Source organism: Triticum dicoccoides, chromosome 1A (genome assembly GCF_002162155.2).
Source record: "Triticum dicoccoides isolate Atlit2015 ecotype Zavitan chromosome 1A, WEW_v2.0, whole genome shotgun sequence".
Lineage (NCBI taxonomy): Eukaryota > Viridiplantae > Streptophyta > Magnoliopsida > Poales > Poaceae > Triticum > Triticum dicoccoides.
Genome location: NC_041380.1, coordinates 567,117,152 through 567,128,072, shown reverse-complemented (window position 1 = coordinate 567,128,072; position 10,921 = coordinate 567,117,152). Strand labels below are relative to the sequence as shown.

General features: G+C 45.1%; 1 protein-coding gene across 1 annotated transcript; it reads right to left on the bottom strand.

Annotated features, from left to right (window-relative positions):
* Nucleotides 1-5,760: 5,760 nt before the first annotated feature.
* Nucleotides 5,761-10,682, bottom strand: LOC119291181. Its single transcript, XM_037569893.1, has 15 exons — nt 10,303-10,682; nt 10,108-10,185; nt 9,942-9,991; nt 9,786-9,839; nt 9,502-9,554; nt 9,113-9,185; nt 8,654-8,715; nt 8,480-8,548; nt 7,767-7,875; nt 7,384-7,454; nt 7,171-7,271; nt 6,801-6,896; nt 6,623-6,690; nt 6,263-6,308; nt 5,761-6,132 (listed from the first exon to the last, which is right to left on the bottom strand). The coding sequence occupies exons 1-15, from the start codon at nt 10,456-10,458 to the stop codon at nt 6,052-6,054; spliced, it is 1,167 nt and encodes a 388-aa protein (XP_037425790.1). The 5' UTR covers nt 10,459-10,682; the 3' UTR covers nt 5,761-6,051.
* Between the last annotated feature and the right edge of the window lie 239 nt (nt 10,683-10,921).

Below are 10,921 nucleotides of genomic sequence, written 5' to 3'. Positions count from 1 at the left end.
CAATGCCAGCCTCGTGATCCTAGTCGCAACCGTTCATGCAATGGAGTGAAACGTTTTTTTCTTCCTGGGTCAGATAATGGACAGAGGGAGATCCGGAAGGAAATGGATGCTATGAATGAATTGATGTACCGCAAAGAGATGCTATGGCTGCAACGTTCACGCATTGCATGTTTGAAAGAAGGAGACCGGAATACAAAGTTTTTTCACCACAAAGTTGTGTGGCGAGCTAGGAAAAACAAAATTAAAGGTCTGAAAGACTCCAATGGTGTATGGCAGCAGGATCAGAACACTATGTTGAAAATGGCACAAGAATACTTTGAAGGCATGTTTGCAGTCGACCCACACATTGATCCGGAGGAAGTTATCCAGCTTTTTGAGCCTAAGATTACTGCAGACATGAACACTAAATTGTGTGCCCCTTTCTCAGACAAGAAAATCAGCGATGCCCTCTTCCAAATAGGGCCCTTAAAAGCACCCAGACCCGATGGCTCCCCTGCTAGATTTTTCCAGCGGCACTGGGGCACTTTGAAGGAAGAGATCATCCCAGTTGTGCGACAGTTCTTTGAGTCGGATATCATGCCTGATGGTGTTAATGCCACGTCCATTGTCCTGATACCCAAGGTAAATGATCCAACTAGTCTCACAGAGTTCCGACCCATCAGTTTATGTAATGTAATTTACAAAGTGATCTCTAAGTGCCTTGTGAACCGGCCACGGCCACTCCTGGATGAGATAATTGCCCCAGAACAGAGTGCTTTTGTGTCAGGCAGACTAATCACCGATAATGCTTTCATAGCTTTTGAGTGTATTCATGTCATCAAACAAGAGAAGGACCCGAACAGAACCGCCTGTGCGTACAAGCTCGACCTCTCTAAGGCTTATGATAGAGTGGACTGGGATTTCCTACGGCGAATGATGCAAAGGCTAGGCTTCGATCACCGGTGGGTGCACTGGATCATGACGTGCGTGACCTCGATGACATATAGCATCAGAGTTAATGGAGCTAGCTCGAATTCGTTTGCACCGCCCCGTGGGCTATGGCAAGGAGATCCCTTATCACCATTTCTCTTCCTGTTTGTTGCAGACGGCCTAGCGCAATCTTGAGACAGCAGGTGCAGCAAGGCCTAAACAATCCGGTGCGAGTGTGCCCTAGGGCGTCTGGTATATCTCACCTCCTGTTCGCGGACGAAACACTGCTGTTTTTTCGGGCAAATGTAGCAGAGGCCACGGAGATCAAGGATGCGTTGAGCAAATATGCAAGGTGTACGGGGAACGTGATCAACCCCTCAATGCTCCATCTTGTTCGGTACCAAGTGTCGGCTGGACAACCAAACTGCTGTCACATTAGAGCTCCAAGTGCAGAACCTGCATTTCGAGGAGAGGTACTTGGGACTGCCCACGCCAACGGGTTGCATGTCAAAAGGGCGCTTCCAAAGTCTACAAGAGCAACTAACCAAAAAGATTCTAGCATGAGGAGAAGATGCATCCCAAGGTGGAAAAGAGATTCTGATCAAGGTTGTGGCCCAATCCCTACCAACTTACATCATGGGGGTCTTCCAGTTACCGCGAAGTGTTTGTGACGATCTCACACGCATGGTTAGAAATTTCTGGTGGGGAGCGAGGGAAGGGAAGAGGAAGACACATTGGCGCGCATGGGACACTTTGATAAAGTCGAAGGAGAAGGGCGGGCTTGGCTTTCGGGATTTTCGCCTTTTCAACCAAGCCCTACTCGCCCGGCAAGCGTGGCGACTCTTATCTAACCCTGATAGTCTGTGCGCGCAGGTTCTAAAAGCTCGCTACTACCCCGACGGCCGTCTGGAGGACACAGTCTTTTGTGGAAACGCCTCGTCTACTTGGCGGGCCATCGTCCATGGCCTCGAACTACTCAAGAAGGGCATAATTTGGTGCATTGGTGATGGAGCCTCGGTGCGCATATGGCGGGATCAGTGGATCCCCCACCCGCTAGCGAGAGGGCCTATCTCTCCCCAGGGTCGCTGCCGACTCCGGCGTGTAAGCCAGCTGCTCGATGAGCATGGGAACTGGAAGGTGAACTTGCTATACAGCAACATTTTCTCCCCATGGATGTCATGGAGATTATGAAGCTTAAAGCTTCACCTCGCCGCACAGGTGACTTCATTGCTTGGGCGTCTGAGCGCTCGGGAGTCTTTTCGGTGCGAAGTGCGTACCGTCTCGCTCTTGATGAGCGCATGCTGCCATCTTCAGTCGCTGCGAGCAAGGCACTGGATGGGCGACGTGCCGTCTGGGCACTTATATGGAGGTGCCATGCTCCACCAAAGGTGTGCATATTCGCCTGGAAACTTGTATCCAATTGTCTAGCCACTTGGGCAAACAAAAAAGCGAGAACATTGGAGGTTACTGATACATGTCCACTGTGTGCTATGGAACGAGAGGACACGTTCCATGTTTTCTGCAGGTGCCCCCGTGCTGTGGAACTGTGGCAAGCCATGGCGAAACATTGGAGCCTACCGGACCTCAATTCTGTTAGGCCGACGGGTATCGAGTGGCTGTTCAACGTGCTGTACCCCATGCAGGTTGATGATCGCATGAGGGTCCTTATGGTGTTGTGGCGGGCATGGCATATTCGGAATGAAATCGTCTATGAGAAGAGGCCACCCCCAGTGGGGGCTTCATGCCGGTTTCTGCTCAGCTATGAAGCATCTTTGGCTGCTATCCAGCGAGACCCGGACAATGATCACATGAAGGGAAAGATGGTGCTGACGCCCGCTGCGAGGAGGGCACCGGCAAGGCATCCGGAGTACGCGCCAGCGCCGGATAGCATGTGGCAGGCCCCCGCCCCTGGACGTGTTAAACTGAACGTCGACGGTTCGTACTGCCCCGCCTCTGGTGCTGCGGGTGCAGGCATGATCTTGAGGGACAACAATGGAGCGATTATTTTCTCGGCGTGCAGAAACCTTCTCTTCTGTGCAGATCCCTTGCAAGCGGAGTTGGCGGCTTGTCTCGAAGGCCTCAATTTTGCCATGCAATGGTCTCCTTTGCTTGTGGACGTGGAGATGGACAGCCTGATTGCTGTGCAGGCTATCCGGTCAATGAAGGAAGATAAATCGCAACATGCGATGATGATTACTGAAGCTAAGAGACTTCTTGGTGAAAGGGAAAGTTCAGTTGCTCATATTAGTAGGAGACAAAACTGTGTTGGGCATAGACTAGCTGAATTTGGCCGAGTAGAAGCTAGGACTGTCGTATGGTTAAAATCTGGACCTGCTAATGTACCGGAACTATGTATGGAGGATCTTCCTCCAAGCTGAGCAATGAAATTCCCTTTAACCCCGCAAAAAAAAAATGTTTACTCTCTCTATACATTCCTCCACGCGCCACTTGCCTCCTTTGTGCGAGACAAGTCTAGCCGGCACCCCTCCTCCCCTCACCATCATTGGCCATCGACGGGCATGACACAACGGGCCTGCGCCACGCCTCCCCTCCCCGTCGCTGCCCGTCGATATGCTGGTGGTAGCATTTTAGTCCTTCCAGCTGTCTCCTCCCAACTTTTGCAGGTCAAGAATCTCATCCTGCATTATGCTGATTATATTGGACTCAAAGTCAACTACAACAAATCTGTTCTGGTGCCCATCAACATACCTAATGACTCTATACCTGGTTTACTTGCAATTTTGGGATGTCAGCAGGGCAAGTTTCCTTTCACCTATTTGGGGCTTCCAATGAGCACTACACAGTTGAAGCTTGAGGACTTTTGTCCATCATGCAAAAAGAGTGAAAAGAAGGCTTTCAGTCTACCCTACTTTCTTATTATGGCAGGCTGCTTTTGATTAAATCTGTCTTCTCAGCCTTGCCTTTCTTCTTCATGTGCACTCTTGCCCCGCCAGTTGGTGTCATCAACCAGCTAAAAATAATACCTAAGGCAGTTTTATGGGGAAATTTTGGTAGGGAGGAAAGTGGAGTTGCTCTGGTGACCTGGGACAAGGTCAGTAAACCAAAATTGCATGGAGGTTTGGGCATTTTATACATTGTTGAACAACAAAGCATTGCTCATGAAAAATCTGCAGAAATTCTACAATGGAGAGGATCTTCCCTGGGTGAAGCTTATCTAGGAAGTGCACTACTCCTCTGTCCCACTGGACAAAAAGGTTGGATCATTTTGGTGGAAAACACGTCTCAGCTTGCTCCAAACCTTCAAACAAGCCTGCAAATGTGTGGTCGATTCTGGTAGTACCATCCAGTTCTGGACTGATACTTGGACTGATGAGCCACTGCAACAAAAGCTCCCTGAACTTCACTCCTTTTCTAAAGATGAGGTCATTTCAATTAAGGACTTTGCTGAACACTCGGACTGGGTTGAGCACTTCCATCTGGCTCTTTCAAACCAAGCACATGAGCAATTTCTACAACTCCATGACATTATTCCTGTTTTGACACCTTCAGAGAAAGACAAGTGGCAGTGCCTTGGACAACCTCAGAATTACTCTTCAATGAAAATGTACAAGCATTTGTTGGGGAACCAAGAGGGGCACACTTTATTCAATCATATTTGGAGTACTTCTGCAGACTAAAGCATAATTATTTTTTCTGGTTAGTAGCCCATGACAGAGTTAGCACAAGATCCTTGATTCGAAGAGGGATGCAGTTGGATGATCCCTTCTGTCCAAATTGTAACCAAGAGGCTGAAGAAACACTCATGCACCTACTCTGGGATTGCAACTTTGCAAAGAAATATGAGATCTCAAGAAATATTGGGCCACTTTGATCCCTGTAAAAAAGAGAGGCACCTCTTTTTTTGAAGACACCTTGTTTTCCAAGGCCGAGCTGCCGCCTCATTATTGCATGGAGATAACCATGTTGGGATGCTGGAGTATTTGGATTCAGAGGAATGGTCAAGTATTTAGAAACATTCAACCAATTGTCCAAATTGGAGATTCACTCTAAAGGAAGGAAGATCTAAAGCGACTCACGATCAAGTTGAAGGATAAATATTCAGAAGAATTTCAGCAGTGGTTTACTAAAAAAATTAGTGCCATGATGAACATGTTCCCCAAAACTGGACTTGGCCAAGTCCTAGAACTGTTCTCTCTATGTCTCTTTTGTTAGTTTTATTCTCTTTTCACCTCCCCTTTTTGTAACATACTGGTGAACAATTGTTCTACGGTGTGCGGTTTCAAAAAAAAGAAAGAACGAGAATGGTGTCGACAGCGACGAGCATGAGATGTAGTATGCGGGTGTGTTTGCACGGGTGGAGTGGTGGAAGCAGGATCGATGTGCCAGCGGCAGCGTTGTTGCTAAAGCATGACACCGCAAGAGCTATATTTTTTTAAACTAAATGAGGTAATTCTAAGACTTACCATTGTTTTCGAGAAAACTTCAGAGCATGTACCTAGCGTAGATGTAGGACAAAGTTCCCACCGGCGCTAACTCCTTGCACTATATTCACCCCATAGGATTATTGTTACTGAATACCGATAGAAGGAATTTCCACTTAGAAATATCTACTCCTACCTTTTATCTGTATGAGAACAGTCACTACACATCATTGTTGGTATTTTGTTGCACTGATAGAATGGCCTTCTTTTTTTATATGTGAACTTCAGTGTCTAATATCATACAGAGTTGGTAATGTGGGGACAGAGATGGTCTGCGGTGAATATCAAGAGATTCAGGCAAAACTAGGGCGGTAGAGAAGAGGATGGCAACACATGGCATGGTTAGCGACGTGGGCGAAAATTGGCGTTGATATCCCTCGTGCAAGAGCACACTTTTGGACTCCACAAGTGTGTAAAAAGAGAGCATTCCATGCACAAATTAGGACTATATAACAAACTACATGTACACAATTTCATCTTATTTTATACAGTTTTCAGGAGGTCACGTTTTTGCATCTTTTTTACAAGCGAACATGGTATGGAAATGATGTAATGTATATCTATAAATCTGTCTATGCTTTCTAGGGACTTGGAAGTGTATTTGCAGGCACGACTAGTTGAAGATTTTAGTTTCCTGGTAGCACAGCGTCTTCACCAACGCCTCTTCTACTCTGCACCTCATCATGACAATCCACGTGAATCACGTCTTTAGTTGGTAATACTTGTTCACCAGTCTCTCTGAGTACTCTCCAAACGTAAGCGCTCCGTTTGGTGGAATCAACTGACAAGTTTACAGAAAACTGACATTAGTAGAACCAAAAAGGAGCGGACCAGCACCAAATGCAGGTTTATGTTCATTGCAAAAAAGAAGAGACGAAGTGAGGCAAGATTTTGATGGATAAATGACAAACCTCTTGGTGGTAAGGAATTTCACTTGGAAAGTTAAGCGTCTCATTCCTGCAAAAATAATTATAAAAAAATGATTATTCTTTTAGTACATGTAAGCAGATGTTTAACAAACCCATAATAATCACCCAGTTCTTCCGGATCAATTAATACCGTACAAAATCTGATTCTGCTGGGTTTAGCTTAACTGGTCCAACTTGAAAACAGAAGTGCATTCACTATGGAGTGTAGATTCTAGTGTTTGCGCAGCACAGCGTACTGACTATTACTTTTAACGCAGAGGAACAAACACAGATAACATAGTCGATCAAATGGAAGCAAAACTACACTGTCCTCACAATTTTGAGTAGAAAGTTTGCACGTACCAATCTGGTTGCATGAACATTGCAAAAGTAGAGCGCTCAACATTTGAAGCATTCACACCGCTGGGTGCCTGAAAGTAGCAGCATCAGTATGAGAAGTTACAACCGTGGGAAATTTGGGACACTAATTACCTTGTACACTACAAAACTAGGTCAACTGTTAAGCTCTTTGACATAATACCTGTACACAGTGTGGAGTTGCACATAGACGACCTCTTGATAGTATTTCAGTAGTTTCCCCAATTTGGTAAGCTAATTCATCCTCCCCAAATGTAACCTACAATATATCCAACCAAAAGGCAAATAAACGCAGAGCTGTGAGGACAATTTTAACGTAGTTATTTAACCAACAGGTGTCAACACAGATTCTATGCAAAAATCTAACCAGCGAGGAACACAGCCGGTCCTAGTGTCTATTTCCCTGTGCAGGAAGCACAGGTATACCTTTTTTCTATAGATGTAATAATGTAAAGATGACTCTGCATAATTTACATTACATAGCTTATTATCTATATTTGACGAGAAAGCTACTGGAATTTGCAGGAACTTACCTTAACAACTCGGTCATCACGAGTCCGGATGTACAGCCCAGCTGCACTATCAGGACAGGGGACCTCCACTGAAGTTTTCATAAACAGGCCACATGTAAGACCTGCATGAACAGACGAACTATTAGCTACAAAAAAAACTTCTTCAAGACAAAACCATAGCAAATGTTACAGCAACATGTACATGAAAAGAAATCCAGATAAGATGCGCATTACCAGTCAAAGACCCATGGTCAGTATGCCATCCACACCACGATGAAACAGAATCACCATCTTCTTTTTGTGTGCTGTCATATGGAGTAAGTTAATATCAATTTGTTACAACTAAAAACTGGAAAGGTTGGTTGAATGATCAAGAAAGAATTTAAGATTTGATCCAAGTGTAATATGCCTTTGCACAAGTGATAGTATAGTTTGCTAACACTATTATTCTTGATGGACTGTTTAGAGGAAGTGCAGAACCACCAAACCACAATAAACCATTCTAAATACTCTAAAAACTCCAACATAACTGAGGGTTACAAGGGTATTCACTATCTAGAGCAAATTAATTCTTTATATATGTATCTTTCATGAGTCATGTCATATGCTGGATGTACCTGAATTGTCTGGGGAAATAATACAGGAGACGCCCCTTGTGACACCTTGAACGGGAAATTGTCTGCTCAAGACTTTCACCATCATATGGTCCCACTCCGTGCTGCATTACTGCAAAACAGACAGATGTTGATCCATTTGACTAACTGGTAAACCAAACTTCAAAAGAAAGCACAATTAGAAGGCCGAGAATTAATATGGAGGTCATTATTTCCAAAAGACACTTACGGGTACCATATCCATGATTCATATTTCCTATACCAATATTTTTCCTTCTGTATATTATAGTACAATGTGGTAGTTCATTAGATGCTCAAATTATTGCTCCGGTGTTGAAATAGTAGAACAATCAAGTTATCTCGGAAAAAATAACAGTTTAGCCAATAAAACTAGTGGAGATCTTACAAAGACAAATGGATGTTGTTTGTCCATTAAAAGCTTAAGAAAGTTACAAGTATCCCTCTAGAGTTATGTAGACACATTATTGCGTTGAAAAAATTTCATTACTGGCAATTCATAACAGAGTTTGCAACTGCTATTCAAATTCATAATACATTCTAAAAAGTTGGGTATTCAGCTGGCCATTTCCTCCACAATTGTACACTGTTCATAGAATATTCTAGAACCAATATATGCATCGCGAGAAACAAATTTACTGTGTGGCAAATCTCCAGAGAACCATACTGAGTTACAGTACTATTTACACAGTACATACCGTAGAGATCACAATGACGAGCCAACATCAAGCCAACTTCCAACATTAGCTTTCCAAGAGCTTTAAATGCTGTAAATGAAAGAATGCGAGGGCAACTTTTAATGCACTGTGAATAAATAGTCATGAACTATTGCAGGAAGCTTTTCAACACCAGGACAGTCAGTCAAGTCATACCTATTTCAAGCTCAGGCAGATGATCAGCTGGCCAGATATTTGGTCGGCAGTACGATGGATACCTGTAGATTAAAGAAACATTAGATATCATGAAAAGGTAAACATAAGGCATAATATTGCAGCTCAAGAAGCATTTAGCAATATTAATATAAAAAATATAGAAGGGATTTATTTTTCTTTTCCTTGAGGAATTATTCAGAATAAGTAGCTAACACATCACACGATATTGAGTGATAGAAGACAATAACCGGCATTCAGATTTAATATGGACAGAGATCTCATCAAATATATTAGACTTGGGGCAATCTCATAGAACTAAATATTATCAGTAAACCAAGATGATATATTTTTATGTTAGAAGTATTATACCTAGTTACAAAGACATCGACTTGGGACAATCTCATAGACTAAATATTATCAGAACTGAGATGATATGTTTTTATGTTAGAAATATCATACCTACTTACAAGGACATCATCAGCAGTAGGGACATCCAAAATTGGGTTGGCATAGTAGGAGCCTTTGAATGTGTCTGCATGGATGATGAGAAATTACCTATGCGTTAAAATTATGCCAAGATATACAAGTTCTTCAAAAAAAAAAAAACTCTTTTGCGTTCACTATAATAGTGTTGCAATCGATTTAATTTCATTAATGCAATAGCTAAGTTCATTTTGCTGACATTACACTAAGAATGCAAAGTGCAAACTTCACAATCTTGGAGGTGCAGAGTGAAGTTGGGAATGAAGTTCAACAATACCCAAGGTCTTGATTCACATTCCAATTATCATTCAGAAACTGACAGGAGAATGCACAATTACTTAATTATTACAAGGGGGAATGTTTACCGAGTTTCCCAGATTCAAGTTTCTCTTTCCCATGGCTCCAGCCGAAATTATACCTGTGCAGTAGCCACAATAGTACATAAATCATTTTAAGCTAGTGATCTATGCACAAGCATGATTTATCAATACTCACAGTGTGCTCACTGCTCACTGAGAAGTATCGAACTTGACATGAACGGAAGCACATATTGTATATCAACCAAAACTAGGATCTCTTAAGTCTGAAGTGCAGCAGTCATAAACGAATTCTTGATGGCAAAACCACATAACTGGTTACTGGTTACTACCTGCTGTCCGGGTCCTCAAGTTCTTTCTTCACATCTTCAGGAAGGTTTGCAACTCTGACAGACAGCAAATAAGAGACAGATGTCAGATACATTTCGCATTTGGGCACTGAACTGAACCCAGCACTGAAACGAGGGGCGAGAGACACGTATACATACTTCGGCGCCAAGTGCAGGAGCGTTCTCCTTAGAGCTGGGAAATCCGGCACCTGAACGCGCAAAAAGCAAAAAGGCACGCTTAAAATTCAGTTTGGCTGAAGGAATGAACCCCATGGCTTGGCTCTGTCCGAATCGCCGTACGCAATCTCAAGGGACGGATACTCACGCCGGAAATGGAGATGATGCCGAGCCCGTCGGGGCCGAGCCCCTCCTCGATCTTGCCGCTCAGGTCCCTGCCCCGCTCCTGCAGCCCCCGCCGCCGCCCGAATCGACGGCGTCAGTCAGTCTGTCAGAACCAGAGGAAGGACGAAACCAGCCGCCGCCGCGCGAGGCGAGGCGAGGGGAAGGGGGGGACGCGCACCTTGAGGTCGGCGAAGGGGATGGAGACCGTGCGGACGGACGGCGGCATGGCGGCGGCGCGGCAGCGGACACGGCGGGGCAGAGCGCGGTCTCGGTCTCGGTCCCGGACGGCTGGTGCCCAAGTGGATCGCGCCCCCACGGCACTGCCCGCCTCCATCTATATCCAGCCTCCTCGCTGGCGCACGCGCCGGTCGCTGTCCCCCCGACCCGACTGACGGAGGGTGGCGTGCTGTTGCGCGGTGGTTTGGTCGTTGGCTGCGGAGCGGCGAGAAGGAATTGAGTAATTGGGGGCCGTGGCACGCTGCCCGCTCCCCGGCACGCCACCCCAGCGTTTGTGCCGTGTGCGTCGCCTCCGCCCGCCGGCCGGCCGCCGCCTTTGTTATCTGCCGTTGCCACCTAATTTGACCTCACCACCGTGAAACTGAATCTTGTTTTCCCTTTCTGAAAAAAAGGCCAAATAGCAAAACCACTCCTTACAACATCATCCTTACATAAATAGAAAAAAATTGAACATAGGTCCTTGAGAAAAATGACGCCATCCACTTCCTAAACTCGATCCCGCATCTCGACCTGTGTTGAGCAGAGCCACGAGACGCCGGTGACAACGATGCCGCCAAGAT

Bases quoted from the DNA above. Each gene is read 5' to 3' on its own strand.
- LOC119291181 (XM_037569893.1), bottom strand. From the start codon at position 10,458: ATGGAGGCGGGCAGTGCCGTGGGGGCGCGATCCACTTGGGCACCAGCC. The intron at 9,992-10,107 runs GTGAGTATCCGT...TTGCGCGTTCAG, and splicing joins GCATCATCTCCATTTCCGGC to GTGCCGGATTTCCCAGCTCT. The intron at 9,840-9,941 runs GTATGTATACGT...GCTGTCTGTCAG, and splicing joins CTCCTGCACTTGGCGCCGAA to AGTTGCAAACCTTCCTGAAG.